This window comes from Mustela lutreola, chromosome 12, assembly GCF_030435805.1.
Source record: "Mustela lutreola isolate mMusLut2 chromosome 12, mMusLut2.pri, whole genome shotgun sequence".
Lineage (NCBI taxonomy): Eukaryota > Metazoa > Chordata > Mammalia > Carnivora > Mustelidae > Mustela > Mustela lutreola.
In genome coordinates this window covers 22,771,175-22,798,528 of record NC_081301.1, presented here as the reverse complement: position 1 = coordinate 22,798,528, position 27,354 = coordinate 22,771,175, and the positions used below count along the sequence as shown (strand labels likewise).

The following is a 27,354-nucleotide window of genomic DNA, read 5'->3' as shown; positions in this document are numbered from 1 at the left end:
CCTTTAAACAGAGCTTGAGTAGAAGTTAGAACTTGGTTTCTTCTTCTTCTTCTTCTTCTTCTTCTTCTTCTTCTTCTTCTAGATTATTTATTTATTTATTTGACAGAGAGAGAGACAGAGGGGCAGGTAGAGGGGGAGGGGAAGGCAGGCTCCCCGCTGAGCAGAGAGCCCAATGAAGGGCTCGATCCCAGGACCCTGAGATCATGACCTGAGCCGAAGGCAGAGGCTCAACCCACTGAGCCACCCAGGTGCCCCCAGGACTTGGTTTCTTCTATCAGAAGTCTTGGTTTGGGTTCTGTGTGGACTGAAATCATGTGACGAAAACTCAATACCAAACCAAGATCTCGCCGGGAGTCAATGGGGAGGAGTGATAATTATCATTGTCATCATCATCATCGTCATCATCATTCGATACCGTGGCTTCAGATATCATTTATGTATCAATGACTCCCAAATAGATGTCTCTGGTTCCAGTGACCTCTGAACTCCATGCTCCTGTATTCAGCCATTTTTCTGACGTGTCCACTTGAATGTGTCGCTTCCCTTTATAAGCCTCTCAAACTTATCCTGCCCTAAATGGAAATGTCCGTTTTCTGCTGTTCCAGCCTTTGTTCTTCCTCTAGTCTTTCCAGTCTAGTGAGGATACCACCATCCACCCTTTTGCTCAAACCAACTGTCTATGTCGTCTTGAATCCCACCCTGTCCCTTGCCCCCCACATCTAATCTGTCAGCAAGTCATGTTGACTCTCCCTCTGAAGTACACCCCGTGCCTTCCATTTCTTCTGCTGCTCCTCCGTTTCCAGCTAGCACACTCTCTCAACTGGTGATGTAATAGAATCCAATCACTTACACTTTGTAATCCTGTCCCTTCCAAACTGTTCTCTTCCTGTGGTGCTCAGGAAACTCCTTAGCACGTCTGCAGGACCCCACCAACTCTGGCCCCTGCACTCCTCTCCATCTCCAACTTGTTCTCCCCTCCCTTCCTCACCCCCCACTCACTGTGGTCCCGCCGCTTGGGCATTCTGTCTGGTCCACAAACGCGCTAAACTCTGTCCCACATCTGGGCTGTTACGTTTGCCGGCCTCTCCCTGTGAATGTCCCTTCCTTGGATCTCAGATCTCAGCTAAAGTGTTCAAGTACTCACAGGGACTTTTCCCCCCTAAAGTGTCCTCTCTGTGTTCCTGTTTGTCATATTGTCCTGCCTACCTCCTGCCGTGCATGTTTCGCAGTCTGAAATTATCTCACATCGTTGTTTATTGGGACAAAAGCTTAGTGACGCTGAGGACTTGCCCATCATCCAGAGCGGTGTCTTCAGGACCTGGTGGAGTATCTGGGGGAATGGATGGGGACACCACTGCTCCCGAGATAGGGATGCAGAGGGAGAGATGGCTGAGTGGGAGGATGACGAGCTCCTTTTTGGGTCAGGTTTGGCTAGTTGGTGGGAAGGCTTAGGTATTCTCCAGGCACTTGGATAGTCACAGGTTCTGTGGGGCTATTCAAATTGTGGACCTTGGGCCAGGACCATCAATGACAGCATCACGTGGGAGCTTATTAAAATTCATATTCTTGGGCCTTACCTTAAACTTCAAGAATCAACATATTGGTGGGGGGGAGGTGGGAATCTGTGCTTCCGCGAGCTCTCCTATCAGCCTTATGCATACTTCCTTTGTCTTGACTCTTCACAGTTGCCTCTCCTTGACCAAAGTGAAGTTTGACCGTTCTTCACTGCTGTAAGCTAGGATACAGTTTTTTGGTATGTGCCATCTGGACATTAAAAAAAAAGAAGAAGAAAATTTTTTATTTTTAGTGTTCACTTCTGCATGCTCTGCTTGTCACTTATTTCTGAAACACTTAGGCAAGCCAGTAAGGACCAGTACAGTAGGGGGAAATGGGTGCTTTCGATAGGCCTGTGTGAAAAGCATGTTCAAGTGCATTCTAGTCTAAGGCCATAACACCACTGACCCTTAGAGACAACAGGAAGTGATCTGGCGGAGGTTAAGGGAACCTTTGTGGGCAACGTATTTGGATTGGTGGTCTGCCCACGCAACATCAAGGCCAAGTGGGAAAAAAATCAACTTTGCTTTTTAATTTTTGTAATGTCCAAACACTTCTGTGAAATAGACTTCTCTGAGACCAGGCCCGCTGTCTTGTTCTGTTAGAGTCTCTCTTCTTGGCTCCAGCTGTTGGGGATGTTTTGGTGACACCATCACTCACTGCCTTATCCAGAGAAGAGACAGATGTGAGGGCACATGTGCTCTCGATGCTCGTGGTCACCAGGCTGCTCTTGTCATAAGTACTGACGGATGGCTAGGACTCAGCTGGAAATGAGTGGTCAGACCCTTTCCTTGGTGGCGGGGTGGGGGGGGGCACAGTGCGAAGGAGAGCAGACAGAACATTCTCAGGAGCAGCCACTGGGTCACGTCTCTAGAAGCGCTGGCTCTAGAGCATCCCTCCTGGGGCAGAGAAAGCTGGGTCTCTCCAAGGCTGCCTTTCCAGAATGTCCAGTCAAAATGGACTCAAAAAGTCCATTCAGAAGTGTAGGAATTCAAGCCATTGGAACCTACCCCTCTGCAGCCAGCAGCAGCTTCATAGCCCCGCGTAGCTGCTAGATTTTTCAATAGAATGGTGAATCAGAACCGTTAATGAATTCTTACTGTTACTAAAGTTGGTAATTTTTAATAACTCCTTTTATAGCTTTATCATAAGGAGCTCTTGTTCCTTAATCTCAAGACAAATGTGAACCTCTGGGATTGTCTACCTTTTGCTTATGAGAGTTGTAGAAAGCAAACGGTAGTGAGTATGAGTTCTGTGTCTATAATATTGGAGACATTCTACTCTCTCATTTCTGTATGTCATATTTAATTGGCTTGGAGCCATGCATAACCTGGCTCTGAGTCATTATAAGGGGCTCCTTTCCTTTACCTTGCTCAGCCTGCCTGAGGAGGTCAAACCGGATTCTGACAGAGGTGATGCTGGGAGCCAGAGAACCCAGGGCTTACCCTATGCTTCCACTATGTTGACTGGCTTCATAGCCATGACAGGACCAGGGAAAATCTGGTCACATGCCCTGCTTTGGGGGCACCCTTACTGCCTTCCAGGACCACCAACCTGACCAGGGGACACTCAGCCATGATGCCTAGGGTCCAGCCTCTACAAACATCTAATAGCCACCCTCTGCCATCTAGGCACCATATAATGAAAACCCAAATCAAAAATCCTTTCCCCTACCTTCTTCACCTTGCTCTTTGTTTTAGGGAGTTTCAGCCTGCCTTTCTCTTGAGCTGTTTTCATTTCCCTTGTCAAAGTAGTAATGGCTCCCTCCTCGCCATTGCCTGAAACTCAAAACCTTTTTATTTGGCGGTGGGGGGGGGGGGCACCTGGGTGGCTCAGTCAGTTAAGCATCTAATTCTTGATCTCAGCTCAGGTCTTGATTTCAGGGTTGAACGCAAGCCCCATACTGGGCTCCTCACGAGCCTACTAAAAACAAACAAAAAAAACCCCACCTTTTTATTTCACTCCACAATATATTAGTACACTGGTGCAAATGGAGTACATGATTTTAATACCATTTGGAGATCACTGCTGAGGATGGTTGGGAATCATTAAAAAGCTTCTAAGAAGTATGACATCATCTTTTTTATTTTTTAAAACACTTTAAGATGGACGCAGTATCTGGTGATCTTAAGAAATTATATAATGAAATTGCAGCTGCACAGAAAAATGCCCTTATGTTTTAGAGATTCATACTGAAATACTCACGGGTGAAATGTCACGATGCTTGTTATTTCCTTTAAAGTGCTGTGGTAAAGAACTTGTGGGAAATAAGGCAAACTGTTTATAATTGTAAAGCTAGGTGAGTTACAGGGACATTCATTATCCTGTTTCCTGTTTTTCTGTATGTTCTCAAAAGCTTTTTATAGTCAGAAATGCAGAAATAAATCGCACTGGTGGCTCTCTAGGGGCTGGGCCTGGGGGAGGTGGGGAGCCAAGTCAGAGAGGAGGCGAAGGCAGCAATTCAGGCGACCAGTGACGAGGGGCGGAGCTCGAACCGAGGCACCGCGGCACGGAGAAGGCTGTGGACGGAGAGGTATCATCTGATCTGTTCTCTTCCCTCATTCCCACAGTCCAAAGTGCTTCGGGAAAAATGGCTGCTGCAGGGTATCCCCGCCGGAACTGCCGAAGAGGAGGAAGCCAGGAGGCGGCAATCTGAGGAGGATGAGTTCCGAGTCAAACAGCTGGAAGATAACATCCAGAGGTAGGTGGTTCCCAGCGCCGGCGCCCACCCCCGCCCCTCCCTCCCTGGGGTCTTACAGTGCAGTAACCGCCGCTGTCCTCTAGGGGGCCCTTCTCATTGCCAGCCCCTTTGCCCAGAGCTGGGGAATTCTCTTCCTAAAAACAGAGTACATTGGGGGGGAAAAAAACCCAAAACAAAACAGAGTACATTGGTATCGTTTAAACGTTTCCAGATAACCCCGAGTTACTACTCTGAACACTAATTACTGTAGGGGCTGTTACCGGTACAGCGATGTTTTCCTGGAACAGTGAGGTGTTGGAAGCAGCTCGCCCCTTCAGTAAATGCCCACCTTTTTTGAGTTCTTCCACCAGCTTTTGTCTTTTTCCTCCTGTGAGTCAGGCTGTTAGCTGTTGTTGCTGCTGTAGTGGGTCTCTTTCCTACATTTGATCAGTCTGAAGTGGGAAACGGTAGCCAGGGGTCTGAGAACGAGACCAGTGAGCCAAATGAGGGTACCACTGTGAGTTACGTGCCTGAGCTCTAAAATTAACGTTGCACTGTCTGTTCGCCCTGCTCAGAGGGTGAGTTGGGTTCCTTTATGGTTCTCAGCCAGGTTCTGAACATTTCCGTCTGGGAGATAAGTGTCCTTCCTGTGGCCAGTGGTTGGCCAGGCTCACACAGAAGCAGAAACATAGGTTCATACTTGAAAACTGTAGTCGTATCAGGTCCCAGGACACCTAGCCAGAGCTAAGAGAGGGGGGTGGAAAGTGGCAATCAGAGATGCCTTAGAACCGAACCTCCCTATCCATCATATCCCTCCAAAGCCCGCCTCAAATCTCAACCTCAGGAGTTTCATCTCTTTCTCCTGAGGGTGCAACCTGGTTTAGAAGACAGGGCAAGGCTACTACATCACTACCAGCCTTTAAACCCAAGGATGTATGAGGACTGTGAGAGTCCCTGGGGACTCCAGTACTGTTACCAGAGGGAAATCAGACTGGCCATAAGCCCTAAAGGCCTGGATCCCTATTTGCTTGGGCCTTAATGTCCCTTGAAGTGTTCTCAAGAACAGCTTAGCTAAATTTTGCTTATAGAGGAAATTCACTAAGAAAAAGTTTGTATGCGATGTACATATGTTCATATACACACATGTGTATGTGAACATGTATATATATGTGTGTACATACACGTGAATGTGTGCTCACAAACATGTATGTGAATGTGTATACATATGTGCATACATTATGAGAATGTGTATGCATGCACATGCATGTATCAAACGTGTATGGAAATGTGTCTGTGTACATGCAAGCGAATATGTATACGTGTGTGTGCACATGCATGCAAATAGGCATGCATATGGATATGTGCATGTGTGTAAATGTGCACACATGCACAACACGTGTGTGGATATGTGTGCACATGTGTGCATTTACACATTTGTGAGTGTGTGTACATGTGTATATTATCATACATGTGTGAATGCACATGCTTGTGTACACATGCATGTGAATATAGATACATATGTATACATACATGCATGTGTGTGGATATGAATACACGTGTGCGCACACATGAATGTGACTGTATGTCCTGTGTGCACATGCATGTGTGTGGGTATTATGCACGTATGTGTCTATGTACACCCACTTTTTTCTTTAGCATACAAAGGGTAAAGGCTAAATTATTACTAGCCATTTTAGATAGAGAGATCTATACATGTCATTAGAAGAAGAAAATCTTAGTCCTGGGAAGACGGCATCAAGCTTCTGAAGACAAGTGCCTCTAGGAAATAGGAAAGCTCTTCTGTTGGAGCCCAGAGGTAGGAAGGGGAGAGGCAGGAGCAAGTCACTCAGTGTCCTGAGCCTCGGGAGTTCTTCTCCTCCGAAGCGGCTCAGCTGGCTGTGTCTTAGGCAAGATAAGGGAGCCAGGGATCATTGAAAACATAGACGGTAGGTTGGGGAGAAAGAAGCTGCTCAGAGAAGTGGTTTTGCAGGAAGTCTCGGAAGTTCAAGTCCATGGTGTTCTCAGCTGCAGGTGACCGTGGATATAATACAGCAGCATCGCTTTGTCTCTGCTCTCGTTAGAAGTTCCGTCGTCTTCGTTTCTCTCTCTCACTGGCTTTACATACTCAGGACAGATGGGTCTGATGCCGAGCAGCCGAGCAGAAACTCCCCAACTCTTTGTTGAATGAAGAATTGGGACCTGGCAGGCCACGTATCAGGGGACCCCTGCCTGGCAGAAGAAGCCTGGAAGATTATTCTCCGGGCTAACTTCATGCTAGGAGCCCCGTGGCCTGAGCACAGTCTGTTCGCTACCGTGGATGCGAAGGGAGGCAGGGTACACACTGATGGGCAGAAAATTTTGTTTAAAATCATTTTTCAAACACTGGGTATCTTTTCTGACCAAGGCTGAACCTGTTCATTCATTTCATCCTTTAGGTGTCATAGATGGAAAGCAGAAGGGACTTGGAAAATCGGATAAAATTAGGCCTGTGACCTTTTCTGTGTGTGTGCATGTGTGTGTGTGTTAATGGCATCAGAAAACACAGTTTTCCCACCAAACTCTCAGTTTGGCTTTGGCCTGCGTACATGTAGACAATTATTCTGGCCTCACAGGTGGTAACCCTTACCTGTGAGATGAGCCATTACATGGAGGGAGAATCTTATTTTTTTTTAAACTATTATTTATTTATTTGACAGATCACAAGTAGGCAGAGAGGCAGGCAGAGAGAGAGAGAGAGAGGAGGAGGAGGAGGAAGAGGAGGAAACAGGCTCTCCACTGAGCAGAGAGCCCGATGTGGAGCTTGATCCCAGGACCCTGGGATCATGACCTGAGGCGAGGGCAGAGGCTTTAACCCACTGAGCCATCCAGGCGCCCTATGGAGGGAGAATCTTAAATCAAGACTCAGTTTGGGCTAAACTGACCCCCAGAGCGAGGCACAAGAGTTCAGGGCTGGTTTAACATTCACGCGGTCATCCCCATATGCGGAAAAATAAGGAGCATCTCTTCTTATCTTTTGAGTCAACAGAATAAAGAGCTTACGGATGTATGCAGGCAATCTCTCTGAGCTCACTGAAGACCCAGATAGCCGAGCCAGAAGGAGAGAAGTCACAGCAGCCTAAAGGGCTGGGGATGTGGGTGCTTATTAGGCCTGGATTCAGGCCTGGATTCATGTCCTTCCGGCACAGTGATGGCTGCTCTGCCTGGCAGTGGTCATTTGCTGGGGGTTGAGCTGTGTTCCCTGGAGCTGCTTTTCTGTAGTAGCAGGACTGTTGCTGGGTGTCATTTCTTCGTCAGGGGCTCTGGAGGAAGGAGCTATTCCCTGGAGATCGGTTTCTACTTCTTCTCATCTTACTCGAAACTTCTCTGTTGCACGTTAGCATCTTCAGGTTCCTGTGCCAAGGGAAGAAAGGAGCTGTCCTGCTTTTTGCCTTAGAGGACCCTGAGCCCCCTCAGGCGCTTTCCTTAGTCAGGCATGGTTTAGTTCGCTCTCACAGCCCTAGAGCCACTGGAACAGCCCTAAAGGCTCTTTGGAAGCACGAGCGTCCTGCAGTCTTAACGGTCCATGGGGTTGGGCCATTCTGGCTCTGCTCATTTGGGCTGAGCTCAGCTAAGTGACACTAGGGCATAGGTTGGACGAGTCTTTGCTCTCATCCCCCGGGCCTAATGAGCTGACCATAACTGTTTCCTTTTACGGCAATGGCAGAGGAGCCAGAGCACCGGGAGGAAACAGAACTGTCCATATGGTATAGCCCCAGCAAGTCACGGCCACCCCCAAAATCAAGGCGGGGAGACAGTCGGCTTTTAGTGGAAGGAACTTTAGAATTGTGTGGCACAGGGCACAGATACAGGGAGGGGTGAGCATGGGGGCTCACAAACACTCTTCCAGAAGCGTGATTATTCAAGAGAGACCTGCAAGCATTAGGGGAAATATAAAAATATAGGGAAAATATAAAAATATAGAAAAGGGAATTCATGAGGAGGAAGATGACCTAAAATTTTATAGCTTGAGAATTCAGAGGGACAGAGAGAAGAGAACACGAGAAAACAGAAGTGGCTTTGAGATCAGATTCAGAATCTAATCTTTATAGAATCAGAATCCTGGACATTGACAACAGATTAAATGCAGAACCACTAAATAAAGGAATTCTAAAGGGAATTTTCTTTGTTTGAAGCAGAATATCAATCTTTAGATCTTTAGATTTGAGCCCATTAATCTAAGTCTCTCCTGAGTGTAAAAGAAATTCTCCTAAAGAGATACATGTGGGGCGTCAGGGTGGCTTAGCCGGTTAAGCGTCCGACTCTGGATTTCAGCTCGGGTCATGATCTCAGGCTTGTGAGATGGAGCCGCATGTTGGGCTCCACGCTGTGTATGGAACCTGTTTAAGATTCCCTCTCCCTCTCCCTCTGTCCCACTTCCCCTGACTCACTCTCTCTCTCTAAAAAATAAAAAAATATAAAATAAATAGGGAAACTGTTTCCAAACCATAGAGTAGATGAGTACCGTTGTGTCCCAAAGGTATTTTAGTCCCTGCTGGTGAACCAAGAGTAGCTCAAAGAACTTAAAGGAGCAATAGCGAGTAGTGATCAGAGAGCAGGGAGAATGTGTTCCAGGAAAGATTAAGGAAAATCAGTGTCATTTAAGTTTGGAAAAAGAAAAGGTAATAATAGCACTCTAACTCAGAACCTCAGTGTGGGTCGGTTTAGGCCATGTCTTAATTCCTTATGTCTGAATATTTAATTAATAGTAAATAAATTAATATTAATTCTTGAAGTCTGAAGATAATAAAGACTTCATATAAAGCATGAGAATTTGCGCTTAAATGTGTCTCTTTCCTTAGATATCTTCAGGAAGAAAGAATATGGCCACATTTCCATTTCTGAGTCTACAGTTCTTTATAGTGTCCGCAGCTAGGCAACAAATCCCAGGTTTCCCCGGCATGGTTTTTTATAAAAGTGTTATTTGTAAATTGGTGGTTGTTTGGGACGAAGAATGTTATCTCTTTTCCAAGATTATTAGAAGGCCGCACAGATTAGATTTTGAAGAGGGGCAGAGGGAGGGAGGAAGGAACTAGACGATTCAATCCTGGGCCTTAGAATCACCTGGGAAGCTTTTTTTAAAAATATAGATTCCCAGGACTTATTCCAGAAAATTTTGATTCAGTGACCCAGGTAAGGAGCCCTGGAGATTTTTTTTTTTTTTTTTTTAAGAGTGTTGCTAATCATCTCTGCAGCGCATAGTTAGGTTCAAGAAAGATTGCTATAAAGGGAAAAAGAATAGAACACAAATAAAATGTAATTCGCTAAGAGCACAACAGAGTTTGCAGTGGGAAAGGAAAGAGAGCTGGTCCCTACAGTGGATAAACAGATGGTTTTGTTGTTTGTTTGTTTGTTTGTTTGTTGCACAACTTTTCCCTGGACAATGTCAGGATAGCCCAGTCTATTGGGTTTATTCTTGGCTCTCTAGAAAGCAAAAATGGTCAGCATCGCTGAAAGCAAAATCTGTACAATGATCTCTTTTTTTTAAAATTTCAAATGTCCTATCTTCTGAGTGCTTTCTTTCCTCCTGGAGTGCCAGATTAAGAAAGCCCAAAGATTGTTTCTGGCTTGAGCCCATGGTCAGCTGCCCTCCATGTTGTCCATGAGTGTGAAGGGACCACATGTGGACCTCACATTTATTCTCTTGGAGAATCCTGGCAATTAGATCTGCGCTGGCCTTGTCAACCTCACATCTCTCTAGACCACAAGTCTTGCTGCTTGCCCTGTGATTTTCCTACTTAAGAGTCTCTTTCTAATTTCATCAGCTTTTATTCATATGTTTGAAATACAGTGTTCTAGTGCTCGCTTCGGCAGCACATACGCAGAAATGGAATGATCCAGAGAAGATTAACGTGGCCTCTGCACAAGGATGACGTTGAAATTCATGAAGCTTTGAAATACATTGTTCTTAACTTTCTCTGACTAATGAGAAATTTGGGAGAACTGTCCCCCCCCCCCACCTTGGAATTACCCCCGTGAAGAGGAGAAATTATAGTGAGTAGTAAATGAAACAGAGACAAGCTGTTGTAAAGCCAGGGTGTTAATTCTAGCTCTGTTGTTAACTTGCTGTGTGACTCTCCGCAAGGCTCTTGCTCTCTCTGGTCTCAGTGTCCTCATCTTTTCAGTGAAGACTCTCTGAGGGTCTTCCATCTCTGGTTTTCTAAGAGTCTCGAATTTGGGAAATTGAATAGAGATCCCTTTTCTGAGCAAATACACCTGTGTGGAGAAATGCTACTATTGTAGAAGGAAGTGCTTGTGGCAACAGGCTAGAATTGGGGAGAGAGGTGAAGTTCTCAGGAGACAAAAGCCCCATGGGTGAATCACTGACTCGTCACCACAATGACTGATTCATCTGATCAGCTGTCAGTTCTAAAATATGTCCCATCAAATATTGATTGAATAAAATGTTGAAGTCCCAGCTGCTCACCTCGAGAGGGACATTGTAGCTTTTTAGAAAGAAAGTTCAAAACCCAAGTGGACTGGCTCATTTCTGCTTCTGATTTAAGATTCTCGGAGTGCTTCTGTTGGCCTCCGAACAAATTCGGATGCCAGAATTCACTTAGTTTTCCACATTCTTAAGAGACTCAAAGCAGAAGACTGGAGACATTAGGCAGAAGCATGTGTGTCTTACATGTTGGGATTTTGGCAACGAACAGGATGACAGTCATCCACAAATAACTGTTCTAGAAAAGGCAACCACAGAAATGTTCATTGGAATCACAAAGGATACTTGCTTGGGATTCATTCTGTCCTTCTTTCTATTTTTGACTCTATGGTGCACTGTTCTTCCGCAGAACGCTCACACAGGCGGTCCACATCTGTGCTCTCCCTGCCCGCAGCCCCACCCGCACAGCGACATCTGGCAATCCAGCCCTGTTCTCTCATGCTCTAGGTTCTAATATAAACCATAGAGTGATGCAGTGCCACCACCACTGTGCCATCTCATACTCATTGGTCTCTTACTCACTTCTGGGTCCCTCGCTTTTTGGCTTCCACTTAATTCATTAATTTTCTTGTGTGTGTCCTCATCCTACTCCCATGAAACTGTGGTGATGATGATGCCCATAATACAGATGGGGGAACTGAGGCTTAGAAGATAAAGTAACTTGTTTCCCCCAATGATCCCATGAATAAGTGGAAAAGTGAGGAGTTGGCTTGGTTGGTACGTAGAGCACGTGACTCTGGATCTCAGGGTCTTGACTTCAAGTGCCATGCTGGGCATAGACCTTCGTCTAAAACAACAACAAGAGTGAAAAAGCAATATTTCAGCTGGGCTCTGTCTAACCCCAAAGCACGTTCTCAAAAATCTGGACGCAGGTTATTTTAAGGTCAAAATTTTTGAGACATGTGGTATCTTGGTCACACTGAAATCACACTGGTGTTCTCCTCGATGCAGCCCTCAGTGTCTCTGCAGGAAGCAGGGTAGCAAATGTGCCCCCACCCCAGAGAAGCTGGGCTTGGGGCCATTGAGAGTAGTCACGTGGTTCAGGAGCCTGTGCCTTCAAGTTCATTCTGGAAGTACAGGCTCCATTTTAGGCTTGGTTCCTTTGTCTCCTTCTGATGCCCTTTACTTCTGAGGGCTCTTTCTTGGCTGAAGAAAGCCTAAGTGTCTGCTACAAACAGTGTACAATGACTTCAGGGGCTCCCAGCATACTAATGCGGAACTGGGCCTTTTGAGTCTAACTGACTGGGTTCGAGCCCTAGTTCTGCATTTGCAAGCTGTTTCGTCTTAGGCACAAAGTAACTCTCTAGGCCTTGAGCCCTGGACCCTGGCCAGAGCAAAACCCATTTGAAGAGCTGTCATACAGACTATATGCTTTTGTGAAGTACCGAGTATAGTGGGTTGTCAGCGAGTAAGAGTAGTGCTTTTGTTGTTGTTTTCTCCTCCATGATTTTGGAACAGGGTTTCTCAGTAGCAGCACTGTTGACGTCTGGGCTGGAGAATTCTTTGTTGTGGGGGGTTGTCCTGTGTGTTGCAGGATGGTTAGCAGAATCCCTGGCTCCTATCCGGGAGATGCCAATAGCATCCTCTACCCCCCATCTCAAGGTCAGGAATGTCTTCAAGCATTGCTAAGTGTCCCGTGGGGCCCAAGTAGCCCCCAACTGATTACCATTATGCTAAAGCCTGGAATTACAGGTTTTGATACGAAGATAAAATCACCCCATCAAAGAGCTTCAGAACCCAGAACCCTAAAAAGATGTATGTGGCACAAAGGCCAGACAGAACAGATGCAGGTGTGGATATGGAGCAAAGGGAACCCCTGTGCACCACTGGTGGGGTTGTAAATTGGTAGAAAACAGTATGAAGGTCACGCATAAAATTAAAAAGAGAACTATCCAAGTGATCCAGTGATTCCATTTCTGGGAATATATGCCAAGGATATGAAAACCAAAGATAACCAGGGTACCCAAGTGGCTCAGTCTGTTAAGTGTCTGACTCTTGATGTTGGGTCACATCATGATCTCAGTCCTGTGAGATCGAGCCCCACACTGGGCTCCCTGCTGGGCGTGGAGGCTGCTTAAGATTCTCTCCCTTCCTCTTCCTCTTTCTTTCTCTTCCTCTGCTCTTCCCCGCCCTCCCCACCTGCATGTATGCAGGCACACACTCTCTCTCTTTAAAAAAAAAAAAAAAAAAAGCTATCTTTTTTTAGGTTATAAACAGGTTCATAGCAGCTCTGTTTATAATAGCCAAGACCTGGAAACAACCTAAGAGTCCATCAGTGGATGAGTGGGTAAAGCAGATGTGATAAACACTTATTCTACTGCAGAATAATATTATTCCAAAATATTATTTATATATATAGTATTATTGTATTATAAATTACATATTTATATATATAATAATATATTCCAATATATTATTCCAATGATATGGAATATTATTCAGCCATAAAAAATAAAGAAATCGTACCCTTTGTGACAACAGAGATAGACCTTGAAGACATTACGCTGAGTGAAATAAGTCAGAGAAAGACAAATACTGTATGATCTCACTTACATGTGGAATCTTCAAACAAACCCACAAAAAAACAGACAAAACAGAGAAGCCCCAAACACATTGGAAAAGAGATTAGGCTTGTGGTTAGCAGAGGCGGAGGGCGGCAGGGAAGGGGAAATTGGAGGAAGGTGGTCCTAAGGTGCAAACTCACAGCGGAGTAAGTACTGGGATGTCGTGTATGACGTGATGCCCACAGCTAATACTGCCGCAGGATATACAGGGAAGCTGTGAAGAGAGTAGATCCCAAGAGTTCTCATCACAAAGAGAAATTTCTTTCTTTTTTCTTCTTTCTTTCCTTTTGATTGTCTAAGAAGATGGATCTTAGCTGAACCTATTGGGGTGATCACTTCACATGTATCTATATGTACATCAAGCCATCAGGCAGTGTGTTCTGAAGCTCATACAGTAACATTTGTCAACTCTTTCCCAATAAACCCTGGGGAAAGATTTATGAAAAGAACATTCACGATTTTCAGTGCAGCATGATGGAAGTGTTTCAGGTGCTTGTAGCAGAAGGTGTCTCTCAAGCATGGAACCACGAAAGTCAGTTCTGCGTTAAAAAGAAATGATGGCCTTTTTCTTTTGCATCCAATGCTGCACTGATTTTGCAAAGGCAGTGATTTTACGACAGCTCATAAAACCATAGACTCTTAGAGCACTCATAATGGAGGTATGATCTGGATCAACTCCTGTCTGATGCTTGAATTTGCAGTGAACCCAGTGAGTGGGAGTCCATTCGTAATCTCTCCCCGAGGCTGAAAGTGACAGGAGTCTCACTTCCTCACAAAGTAACACCCAAGTCCACATTGGAACAGCTCTTACTATTATTACAAAGGATCCTCCTCTGGGATGAAAGTCCTGTTCCCTGCCCTCTTCACTGGTTCTCTGATCCCTGCTCTCTGGGACCACATCGAAAGGTCCCTTTTCACAGACTCTGAAATGTGAATGCTTATGGTTTGTGGCCAGTTCTGGAAGCTGGGACAAGTCAGGAGGGAAACACTCTCCTCGTGCTTTCAGCACGTCAGCATCGCCTGTGTGTAGCTTAGTGGCAGTAGTGGAAACGCCTACTTCCAGGGGCCTGTTTGTGAGAGCCCAAATATCTTGCCTTCTTTGGCTTTTGTGGGCTCCATTATAATTGCCTTATTATTGGTCAGGTAAATTGGGTTAAAGTATCCATAATTATGAAAATAATGGGAGAATTTTGTTCATACACTGAGACCACATAGGAGCCACAATTGGAGCAATGCTTGCATTTTCCAGCCCTTAGAACAATTGCCATAATTGAAGACATTGTGCAAAGTCAACTTTCTTGGCAGCTGGCCCCAGGCTTTTTTGGCTTATGAATGCCATGCCTCAGATCTCCCTTCTACAGAAAGTTTCCCCTCTGAAAATCACATTTTTCTGCCCCTGTAGCTGGTAATATGGTCCCTTGTAACCTGTCTGTATTCTTGATGAAACAAAGACGTCAAGCATCCTGTTGACATTTTCCTAAACGGTTTTCGCCTCCTGTGCGTTGTGAAGGCAGCGGATGGTCACTTGGATCCTCTTCAGCGAGGGCAGTCTGTGATCTTACAATATGGCATCACGACCGTGGAGTCTGGGGGCTGTGGCCTGGCAGCCGTGGGGAGGCAGGCGGGCTCTGACCTGGGCGGGAAGCAGACGTGTGTAGGCAGACCGGTTTGACACTCCACAGCCAGGGCCTGGAGCCAAGTCAGTCTCCAAGGCACACCCCTGCTTTGTAGCCCCCTCTTTCCATGACTGAGGCCCCAAGAGAAGAGTTCAGTGGGTTCGGAGGCTGCTTGAGACTTGTCACGGCAAGTCCTGCGTCCACTGGCCTTGCCAGTTTTTCCTTCCCTCATCTCTAGCCTCGTGTTCACTACTGCAGTGAATGGGTCAGGGCATGGACCCACTCCCATTCTAGGGTTCCAGTTCCCTAGCAAACTCATGCCAGGACCTGAGAGGAAATGCCCCCCTTTTTTCTCTTACCCAGAAAGCAACTTCTGACATCAGGGCTGTTTTGGCTCTCTTCCCTACAATGTAAGCAGCAGACGTGGGGACTTCAGGCCAGGGGAGAGGGAAGGCATGAACAGTAATAGGGGAGTTAGGTTGGGGCACATCTATGAGAAGGGCTTTGCCTACATCTTCCTTCCTGTCCCTTTTCTGAGAAACTGTTTTTAGCCCATTTGGAGCACATGTGCCATTATATTTGCAAAATGAATAATTCAGGTTTATTGTGCTCATGGATTCTTATTTTTAATTAAGTATCATTGACACACTTGTTACATTAGTTCCAGGAGGACAACATGGTGATTCAACTTCTCGATGCCTTATGCTCTGTTCACCTCCATTGTAGCTGCCATCTGTCACCATACAGCACTGTGACAGCTCCGTTGACTATATTCACTGTGCTGTGCCTTTTATTTTCATGACATAGTCTTTCCATAACTGGAAGCCTATGTCTCCTGCGCCCCTTCGCCCATTTTCCCCTCCCCACACTCTTCCCCTCTGGCATCCATCAGTTTGTTCTCTGTATCGATGGGTCTACTTCTGTTCTTTGTTGTTTGTATTGTACTCTCGGATTCGAAGTCAACAATTCGAGCAGAGAACAGTGGGGATGACCTGTCTCTGCTCCTGTGGGGCCTCAGGTGAGAAGTCGCCCATGGCTGGGGGTGACTCCAGAAGCTGCATGCTGAAATCACCTGGGGACTTCTTCACTTGCATGCCTAGGGCCTGAGCTAGAGTGACCCAAAGACTGGGACTAATGTCCGAGGCCCCTCCACAGGCATGGCCTTCTCAGCACACAGCAGCTGGGTTCTGACAGGGAGCCCAAGGGGGAGTGTCTGGAGAGCAGCATTGCAAGGGACCCAGCTGGAAACTGCAAGACGTCTTCTATCTTGGCCCTTTGGAAGTCACATAGCATCACCTCTTCTGTATCTTACTGGTTTCACCTGAGACGCTAAAGCCAGCTTAGACTCAAAGAGAAGGAAATTAGATTCTACATCTTTTTTTTTTTTTTTCCAGAGAGCATCATTCGACTAACCTCTTTCATGTAGAAGTGGCTTTTAAAATATTTATTTAAATTCTATTTAGTTAACATATACTGTATTATTCGTTTCAGGGATAAAATTTAGCGATTCATCATTTGCATACAACACCCAGCGCTGGTTATAGCAAGTGCCCGTCACGCGGTTATCCCCTGCCTCAGTTCTCCTCCCCGCCAACAACCCTCAGTTGTTCCCTAGAGTTCAGTGTTTCTTAAGGTTTGTCTCCCTCTCTTTTCACCTTATTTTATTTTTCCTCTCCTTCTCCTGTCATCTGTTTTGTTTCTTAAATTTCACATGTAAGTGAAATCATATGTTATTTGTCTTTGACTGACTGACATTTCACTTACCACAACACCCTCTGGTTCCATCCACGTTGTTGCAAATGGCAGGATTTCATTAGACCGTTTCTTGATGGTGGCGGGCCACCCCTTGAAAAGACACCAGGTGAGTTCCAGCCTGGTTTGGCCCCTCAGCCGATGTCCTTGGGCAGAAACAAGCTGGGTGAACATGCCCAGTGGCCCCGCCCTTTTGTTGGTCTCCACACAAGCCCCTTCTTATTGGTCATCAGGGTATTCCCAGTCTCCCCCCTTCTCACATGATCTCGGGTAAGTCCAGACAAGATGGACATGAAGCTTTTTATAGGCAGGTGGGGAACACAGAATTATACATGGGAACCACCAATTGCACAGTGGTGGGAAAGGTCTGATCATGGGAGTTCAGAAGGTTCTAGAGGAGCATATAAGGGGAGGGTACTTAATACTCAGGTTAGGGAGTGCAGGTAAGACTTCTTAGTGAAGGAGATGTTGGAAATGCTTCTCAGGTATTAGACCAGTGATTTTCTCTTTTTCCGTCCCATCGCATCCCTTTCCATTGCATTCTGTTGGTTCTTAGCCAGGATGTAAATTCTATGAGAACAAGGACTTGATTGCTTGCCTCCTAGATTAGTTTTCTGAGACTCTATAACAAATTACCACAAACTTGGTGGCTTTAGACAACAGAAACTTCTTTGCTAACCATTCTAAAGGCCAGAAGTCCAAAATCAGGGTGTCTGGAGGGCTGTGCTCCCTCCAGAATCTCAAAGGGAGGAGCCTTTCTTGTCTCGTCCAGTTTCCAGAGGCTCCAGGTGAGCCATGGCTTCTGGCTGTGTCCCTCCTGTCCCTGCCTCTTCTATGGCCTTGTTTTCTCCTCTTCTGCCTCTTGTAAGGACACTTGTCATTATAAGGTCCATCCAGTTATTATCAGATGAGCTCATCTGAAAACCCTTAAATTAATTGCATCCACAGTGACCATTTTCTTTTTTCAGATAAGGTCACATTCGCAGATTCCAGGGATTAGAGTGTGGACTTAGGCTTCTGGAGGCCACCATTCAACACATGACACGACACCCCCTGTGTGTATCCCAAGGACCTAAAATTGTGCATGATGCCTAGTAGGTTGTTTAACAAATATTTTTCAATTTAACTAATCTACCTCGGGCTTAGACCATCCATAGGACTGTCACGAGGACCCTAACCAACACTTCCATGTCGAGACGGTGCAGAGCTGTGGTTTGGGGCCTGAGCATCAGCATTATACTTCCTGGGGTCAAGACCAGGGACTCCCCTTGCTGCCTGTGAGCTCTTAGGCAAGTTCCTGTACCTCCTCTCTGCTTCATTTTCCTCCCCTACAAAAATGAGATGATAATAATAACGAGGTGAACTTTTCTGGGTGGTGATGGTGGTTAAATTAACACAGGCAGAGTGTTTAGAAGGTTCTAGGGACTTGGTACCCAATAGACTCTAGCTTTTACTATTAATCCCCCTCATTATTTATCAGTTATTACTATTATTTATTAAAAATGAAACTGATGTGACAGTGTACCATATGTAAATAATCCCAGCTGTTGGGTTTTACCAGACCCCCACTCCACTCTCAGAAATAGCTGAGAGGGATGCCCCCCCCCCCCACCGCTAAGCTTAGCGCACTGTCTCAGAAGTCAGCTGCCACCAGACCTACAAGTCCAGTGGCAACTTGGAAGTGCCAGCCCTCACCGCTGACAGCTCCGGGCCGTGGAAGGAAGGGGGGATGGGAGCACAGCCCTGAAAGTGGGGTGGCTGCTGCCTTACAAGCGTGAGAAGCAGCTTCTGTCCCCAGGGCAGCTGCCCGCCTCCCATCCCTCACCTGTCGGGTTCCCTCCTGCCCTGTGATCAGCTCCTGTCTGTTCCCCTGAGGCCCTCAGCAGGGAAGCCAGGGCTGCTCCGCAGGGCCAGGCGCTGTCAGCTGCAGGGGAGGAAGATAAAGACCAACTCCAAGGGCAGGAGAAGTAGGACGGTATGATAGACGACGGATTGGAGAAGAATCCAGATCAGGGGTGGGGCAGACCTGGTTGAATAGCACGAGCAGCAGGAGTTATGTCAGCAGGTGGATAAAATAAATAAATAAATAAAGGGGGCTTCGTGTTTTCCAGTTGCATATTTAAAAAAAAAAAAAAATCAGAGCACCAGGGTGCTGTGGTCCTTAAGTGTCCGACTCTTGGTTTCGGCTCAGGTCAGGACCTCAGGTCGGGCTCCGAGCTTGGTGTGGAGTTCGCTTGAGATTCTCTCCCTCTCCCTCCGCCTCTCCCACTCATGCACGTGTTCTCTCTCTCTCTCTCTCAAATAAAGAAATAAATCTTTAAAAAAGAAAAAAAAATCATCTACTTGTCTGAGTGATGCTCACCTCAGGTCCTTAGGAGGCTTGCTTTGTTCGAGAAAAATGGCTAAACCCAGGGTTGTTCAAAATATGGTCCGTGGCTGCTGCTTGTCAGACAACTGTTCATTACCGGTCTATGACAAGATAAGGACAGAAATTGCCAGTTTGGAAGCTTTAATGGCGATTTGATATTGCCATGGCAACCAAGGACCGGGGTGGGGTAAGGGGTTGATTGGTGGACCTGTCTCACCAAACAGGCTGGTCTGGGTGTTGCCTCACTCCTGTGGTGAGTGGCATGCATTGTGAGTCACGTGCGAGTATTGGTGTGTGAGAGGTTAGGATTGAGGTGGGGGAGCCCTAGTCCCTGACCACAGAGAGTCTGACAAGTCCTGCCCCAACTCAGATGGCAGAGAGATGATGTGCCTCTAAACCACATGTTTTGCCTGAATGCTTAAATATTGTCATTGCCATCTTTGGCCATCATTTATCTTTAGATTTAGGAAAGAACTGGGAAGGTCCTTAGAATAGCCCCTCCCCACACTTCTCACCTTAAAGGTGAGGAACCCGAGGCCAGGGCAGCCCATTGGACTCCCCGAATGACCCCGCCAGCCAGTAAACTTGAGCTACACGTGGATCCCCTGTGCTCTTTCAAAGCTGCTGCTCTTTTCCTGCAGCCAGTGCAAAAGCACATTTTAGTCCCTAACAAGGAATCACAAATTCCAAATTAACACCCCAGAATGATATGGCTTTTTCAGTTGCAGCCGGTTTACAAACACAGCTCGGGCCTTCCACACAGGGTCTTCTGCGGGTGCTGTGGTCTGTTCTGTTCGGGCAAAGGATGGGAATCCAAGACACTGACATTTTAATCTTAGCCACCGAGATGTCTTAGTTTGTGATCTTGAGAAAATCAGTTAATGTCCCAACTGATTCTATAAATAGGAACAACAATAAAAGTTGCTTTCCTTGGGAACATCCTAAGAATTTTCGTCAGGCTATAAAAGGAGGCCCAGAGAGACGGTTTGGTCCAGGAAGGCAGAAGTAAAACTTGGCTCTTTATTCTGGAAGACTGTCCATGGTTTAAATAAATCATGTGAAGCTGGGGGGGTGGGGGACCTTTGTCAGTTGGCTTGTTCAGCCCTCTGCCTTCAGGTAGGATGACACTTCCGCCTTTTCTAAGTGATGCACATTTCTCCTATTTTTCAAGAAGGGAAAGTTAAGTAGCTTTTCCTTTGGCAAGTGCTGCCACGGTCACGATAATATTAATGGAGCCAGTCGGGGAGGAAGTCTGGCTTCCTCAAGGCACAGTCCCTGCAGATGGAGGATCAGAAGGAAGAGCCTCCTATCTCAAGGATGGCGGCACTTAGGTTCTAAGTGTGTCCTATGTCGAGTGGAGCCAGATGCAGTCCTGATAGAGAACATTATTCAGATGTCCTCAGGCTTTTCTTCAGATGGTATAATTTCACTGGCTTTCAGAGGCCCCAGCTGGCATTTTCTCCAGCCAACTTTTGCTTCACTTAGTAATTAGCTCCAAGGTCTTTTTGTCACTCCTTAGATGTGAATCCCATGCTAATAACAGGTGATGGGGATTTTCCACAAGGTTTAAATATTCACCACGCAACCTCTTATCACAGAGCACGGAGGCCAGCCTGGCATCCTTCACAGGGGACAGAGTGGTGTGGGGACAAGAGCAAATATCCCTACTGGTTTCGAACTTTTACTTCCCCTCAGACTGATTACTTCATGTTTTGTATTTCAGTGTCCTCACCTATTAGATGGAAATTTCATAGCACATACTTGGAGAATTGGTGAACTAATACACATAATGAGTTAATACATGGAGATATGCTCAAAATGGCATCCGGCAGTGATGGTAGATGACCTTGTCTATCGTGGCCCAAAACCTGTATTTGCTTTGAGCAAATGGAATGATTCTCAGACCAAGTGTTTTCACTCTCCATTTATTAGAGGGGGGTTTAATTTGATTCTCAATTATGTTCCAAATCACACTCACTGTGTTCAAAAAAGAAATATAGATACATAGTTGTGGTTTCTTCTTTTGGAGGGGGCGTGGGAAGGATTCAGCATTGTCATCTTAAAGGTGACCTTCGTGCCTCACTCTGCTCATCTCTCACGAGAATTCCATTCTGTTTGCCACTGACTAGCTCCATAAGACAAGGGGTGTAGAGGAGCCCACTTACTGTTTAGATGAAGTGTCCTTTAGTCACGGGAGTATGAGAATTTGCATTAAAATAAATTATAGGTAATCGCATTAACAAACCAAAAAAAATTGTGATTTGATAGGGTAAAATATAGTTTACTTACAAGTCCTATGAAACCTGTCTGTGACTGTCTCAGATCTCTAAAGAGAATTCATATGGATACACCTTTTTTTAAAAAAAATTTAAACAAAGAGGTCACATAAGCAGTGGTACCCTACTTCCTTTGCAATAATTATATCCTTCATGCCTTCCCCAGGTCATAGCGATATCAAGGTCAAGCTCCCACTATTTCAAGTAAAAGTACCATTTCACCTATGCACACAGAGTTGCATACAGACTCCTGTTTTTCAAGTTTTCTTTCCATACCATTTTAGAGATGAGGACACACAACTCAAAAGTCCTCTCTTTCTGAGCTATTTGAAGATATATTTTTGCAATGTGCTAAATTCATGGCTCTGCTTTTATATATGTTAGAAATCTCTTCTGCCTGGACTCATTTATGTTCACACTCATAGAAGCCAGCAAGTGTTTCCTTTATTAGGATGGACTCAACATTGCTTATTGAATTATTGCACCTTTTAAAAGCCCATCAAAAGATTAAATTTTAGGAGTCTTGGTAAAAACAAGACAATCAGGGTGAACGAGCCTAGGACTGTGTAGCTGACTTGGGAACAACCATTTCTTGTGGTATCATCTGTTCCCAGGGCTTTCGAAATGTGTTCTTTCATCCCACTTTCTTCCCCCTGAGCTATCCATACAGCCACCCACCTCCTGTCTGTACCCAGTTGGATCTCCCCCAAACACCTAAAACTCGGCATGTCAGATATTGAATTGTTTACTTTCTCAAACCGGTTCCCCCTCTTTGGTTCTTTGTTTCATGGAAAAGCACCACGGTGTACCCAGTTACCCAAGTCTAAAACCAGGGCAGCATCCTTGATTCTTCTCCCTGTCTTGACCCCATATCTATTCAGTAATTTCCTATCACAAGTATTTCTGGAATCCTTCCATTCTTTCCTGTACACTCCACCGTGACGCGAGTCCAAGCCACCATTATCTTTCAGGTGGATTGCAGCAACCCTGTCTCATGCCATCTCCCTGCCACTGGCATTGTGTCCTATCCCAAACTCCACCCAGCCACCGGAAGTCTCCTGCAGAATTTCTATCTGATGGCACCGCTCTCCAGTTTAAAGACCTTCACCCATTCCCCTTGGACTTTAAGATAAAGTCCAAACTCCTTATTATGGCTCAGAGAACCATTTATGATATGGCTTCTGCCTACTTCTCCCGCCTTATCTCCCATAATTGCCTCCTCTTCCTCCCATTGCTGGCCACCCCAGTACTTTCTGCAGCTCCTTGGAGGAACCAAGCTCTCTCTGGGTCAAGTTCTTTATACATACTGTCCCTTCTGCCAGGAACTCCTCAGCTCCTCTTTACTTGGCTAACTCCTCCTGACCCTTCAAGCCTCAGTTAAGACTCTACTTACCCGGAGCCTTGAACACTGGTTCAGTGTCTCCTATGGGCATTTTTAGCCCAGAACTTAATGTATCGTAACACACGTGAGATTGTTTTTTGCTCTCTTCTCCTCTAGCTTCAGTTTCCCGGAGGTGAAGAGCATGTAGTGTTTACTTTTGTATTCACAGATCCTAGCACACTGCCTGGGACAAAGGGCTTTCACTTATATTTAATGGAAAGGAGGAAGAAAAGACTGAAGGCAGCAAAACGACACACTCACAGTCACTCTGAGAATAAACCCTAGTAATATTTCTCTTTGCACAGGCATTTCCAACTGCAGCTTGGGCCTTTGTCTCTATTCCTTTGATTGACATGTAATCATGAAAAGGAAAGAGTATTTTCTTGAGAAGGCTTTCCTTTACATTGAAGTATGGACAAGTACTGCTGTGAACAAACATCCATGCTCACAACTGATTGCTCTATGGTGGTTGACATAACATTCATCTGGAACAAGATTATTAAAAATAGGTTCATTGAGCATAATACCTAGAAGTGGTAAGGTGTAGGAATTGTAGAAAAGGGGACTGAGTCCTCTCTCTTGCCTTTATGAATCCAACAGTCTAGGTGCCTGATGGCTGGTGTACACATATGGCAGTTGCTGGGATATATCATACCTGTTCTCAACATAGTTCAGAGAAAGGAATGATCATTGAGGGGCTTAGGGTTTGGGCTTTTGCTCCAATGGGATTTCTAGGACTGATGCATTCACTTAATAATCTGTTATTGAATATTTATGATGGAAGCTGAACTAAGTTCAAGATAGGCAAATGAACGTAGACACAATTATTTATAATCCACTTAGTTAAAATGGGAGACAACTCTTTAACGTCTCTTAACTTTGAATATTCAGAAATTTCCAGAAGCTTCTGGACTTAGGTTTCTATTGGTCTTGAATTTGATGTTAGAAGGTCCCCTTCCAGGCGCCTGGGTGGCTCAGTGGGTTAAGCCGCTGCCTTTGGCTTGGGTCATGATCTCGGGGTCCTGGGATCGAGTCCCGCATCGGGCTCTCTGCTCAGCAGGGAGCCCGCTTCCCTTCCTCTCTCTCTGCCTGCCTCTCTGCCTACTTGTGATCTCTCTGTCAAATAAATAAATAAAATCTTTTTTTAAAAAAAAAAGGTCCCCTTCCAAGAAATATTTATCACCCAGAGAGGGTTAACTTTGACTCTAGACAGTACACTATCGTCCTAACACAGAACATTTAATACCTGAATGTTGTGAAGCAGTTATGGTTCCACTTTTCAAAAATAAAAGATAGTAGGTCAAATTTAATATGCCTTGATTCAGTAGAAGGAAATTCCAGGCTCGTGGGAAACAAGCTATGAAGGCTGTGTTGGGATGGGCACTGAATGGCCGCCATTGAGATGCTGCAAAGGCTCACGGATATCATTAGATACTAGCAGACTGGAAAGTGGGGACCCTTCCTTGACCTCCATGAGGCCTTGGCCCCTTACAGCCACATGTTGGGTCCCAGCTCTAGAGCTGGGCTTGAGCTACTAGATGATGTAGTCATTAGAGACCGTGGCCACAAGCCTGCTGGAACGGAGCTTAACTGGCGAGGCCAGCTGACTGTCATGGACGCTTCATTTTGACTAAGCTCATTTGGCTCTTCACAGTTCAGCCACCTGTTGTAAACAGCTGAAGGGGGCCTAGCTCCATTGGGAGGTTGTCACTATCTCTGGTATGTTGTCCCTCCCTGGGAAGAGAAGGGTGTGTGGAAACGGAGGACAGTAAACAGTTGCTTCTCTCCCAGAGCCACTCTTTTTGTCAGAGGCAACGGTCCAGGCATGGCCAGGCGCGGGTGGTCCTTCTGCATGGGATCTGCCATCGCTTTGATGACAGGATAGTCTCAGACCTAGTACAAAGCCCGCTCAGCGGAGGGATTTAGAATTTATTCTAGAAGCCATGGAGCATGACTGAAAAGTTGCAGAGCAGGAGAGTTGTTACAAACCCAGTGTTGCAACTAGAGAAGGAGAGCGGTAGGCAAGTCAAGCAAGGGAAGACTGGGAACCAGCTGGGCACGTGGCCCGCATAGGTTGAACTGAGCGGGCTAGAAGACATTCCACTGACACAAGATGGACCAGGACACAGCACAGATGAAACAGGTCACTCAACAGTCCCGTGATCCTCACTCACACCTGGGCCAGAGGAGGCATTGCAGGAGCTGGCCAGGGCTCTAGAGACTTCCCAGGCAGAGGCATTGCTACACCATGAAGGAAAACTTCCAATCTTGGAACCACTTCTTGCCCAGCCCGATTGTGTATTTTTTTTTTCCCTTTTTTAGTCTTGGCAACATCGTGGGCCTGAATAGAGTTCTACCAGGGGTTCTCATCAGGGGTTCTTCTTCTCCCCCAGACCCTGGGGTTCCAAAGGCTAAGGAGGGGTTTGTTATGGAAGCAGTGAAAAGAGTACGTTCTTCGACATCAACTGAACTTGGTGTGAATCTTGGCTCTGTGCCTTATTAATTGCCCAGGCCCTTGGGCAAGCTACTTAACCCATCTGCAAAGCAGGAATCAATAACAGGGATCTCATTTGGCAGTTGAGAGATTTAACTTAGATAATATATGTAAAGCATCTAATCAGTGCTGACTGCATAATGGGTTCTCAGCTCCTGTTGGTATCCTTTTGTCTTTCTTTCCTAGCACAGAGTTTGTCTTCTGTGGATCCTGTTTCCCTCTAGCCAGAGGCCGAGCCATGATGGGAGGGATGTTCTCAGAACAGGGGCATCCTTCCTTATGAAGTCAGTTCAGCCATACATCATTTTACTTGGCACTGGCTCCCAGAAAGACTGTACAGTGAATTACCATTTCAATGCAGGAAAGTAGCTGGATACCCCAGGTCTAGTTTTGCTTGTAGTCCTTTGTTCGCTGAGATATGTCACCACTGAATTCTTTTATATACATTGACTCTGAGTTTAATTCATCTGCCTGTGGAGCGCATCTATGAACTTACTCAGCCACTCCTGAACAAGCACTCACAGTAGAAGACCCCACAACCCAATCGCAGAGCCTGGTAGTCTCTCCCCAGATTCTCACCACGCCCAGGCCCTGGCTGGACTTGGAAATTCAAGATGCCTATGACCAGTTAGCTCTGGTGGAACCTTCTGTCCAGGAGGGAGCACAGTTATACCCTTACACTGGCCCTCATGAGGGGAGAACTTGGGGGAGGAAGTATGCACAAAGTACAGGCTTTGCCTCAAGTCCACAGCTAGCCAGGGTCTACTTTGTGCAGGTCCTTCTGTTGGGTACTGGGGTTCCTAAGATGACACAGGCTCAGGCTCTGTACTTGGAACTTCACAGACTTCATGAACCTCATGGATTAGATGTCATTCCTGGCCTTGGTCACTGGGTTACCAGATGTACCGGGGAAGAGCTGCTCCTTCAGGGAAGTGTTGCACCCCCGAAGGGAAGGACCAGGACACACAGAGTGGAGAAGTGTGCTAAGACCGCCTCAGAGAGGGAGCCACCCTCCGGGGCCTCACTGCTACTTTGCAGCTGTGGGAAGAGCCATGGGCCTCGGGGTCGGTGTCTAACCCAATGACTGGCCTTCAGGACACTATGGACATTGTGCTGGGATATATTGAGATATTGAGATATTGATATATTGAGATTTTGATTCCCAAATAACCACACAGTACCAAATCTCCAGAATGACAGCAATTTCCTCCTAGAAGCTTTATCTGAATTCCCAAACTTACTACCTTAGTTTGTGATCTATGATGATTATCACCTGCCACTAGATGGCGCCACATGCACACACAAGCCACTTCCACGGAGAGCCCTTGAAGTAGTTTTTCTGGTTTTTTGTTTTGTTTTGTTTTTAAAACGTGTACACACACATACATACAGGCACAAAATCTTAACTTTGACCATCTTTGAAGCTGATAACAAATTTACTAGTTTCTCCTTTAACATTCAAATGCTAGAACTTACATTCTCTGAAAAATTGGTTTAACATAAAAAATCTGTGGGTGTTCTTAGATCCTCTGGGCCATAAACTACATGATTAAGAAAGAAATTAGATTTGAATATCTTCTATTAAATAGTATGTTTTGGTTTGCCTTGTAAAATAATCCACACAGTGTTTAACGGAATAATCTTTAAGTTCGAGTTTTTTTTAGTAATGCTTACTTTAAGCAATAGTCTTTAAGTTCAATTTTTTTTTTTTTAATAATGCTTACTTACTCCTTGACAGGAAGTGTTCTGAGATATTTTAAGTGTTTTTTTTTTTTAAGATTTTATTTATTTGACAGAGATCACAAGTAGGCAAAGAGAGAGAGGGGGGGAGAAGCAGGCTTCCCCGCTGAGCAGAGAGCCTGATGCGGGGCTCAATCCCAGGACCCTGGGATCACGACCTGAGCCGAAGGCGGAGGCTTTAACCCACTGAGCCACCCGGGTGCCTTGAGATAATTTAAATGTTAACTTATTAGTCTTCATAGTGAAATTAGCTCTTCTGTACCCATCATCATAACCGTCCTATAGACAAGGGAACGGAGACGGAAAAAAGTGGAGAGCTTACTCCATGTTTCAACGAGGCTAATCGAAGTCCTGATCCTGGCTCCTTGGCACTGCATCCTGCTGCCTCCCACTGGCCTAAAACAATCAGGAGGGGCTTAGCAGAAATCCAGTTGTGGGTGGCAGGAAA

The 27,354-nt window shown here is 45.8% G+C and overlaps 1 protein-coding gene and 1 non-coding gene across 7 annotated transcripts in view; both read left to right on the top strand.

Moving 5' to 3' along the window:
- Positions 1-27,354, top strand: part of PALM2AKAP2 (PALM2 and AKAP2 fusion) — a 451,783-nt gene that overhangs the window by 199,962 nt on the left and 224,467 nt on the right. For all 6 annotated transcript variants that reach the window (XM_059141746.1, XM_059141744.1, XM_059141742.1 and 3 more), the window contains one exon: positions 4,125-4,255. In XM_059141746.1, coding sequence (XP_058997729.1) covers positions 4,125-4,255 — 131 coding nt within the window. The remainder of the gene's footprint in view (positions 1-4,124; positions 4,256-27,354) is intronic.
- On the top strand, positions 10,069-10,174 carry LOC131813314 (U6 spliceosomal RNA). The gene has a single exon (XR_009346734.1). It is a non-coding gene; the product is annotated as a U6 spliceosomal RNA (small nuclear RNA).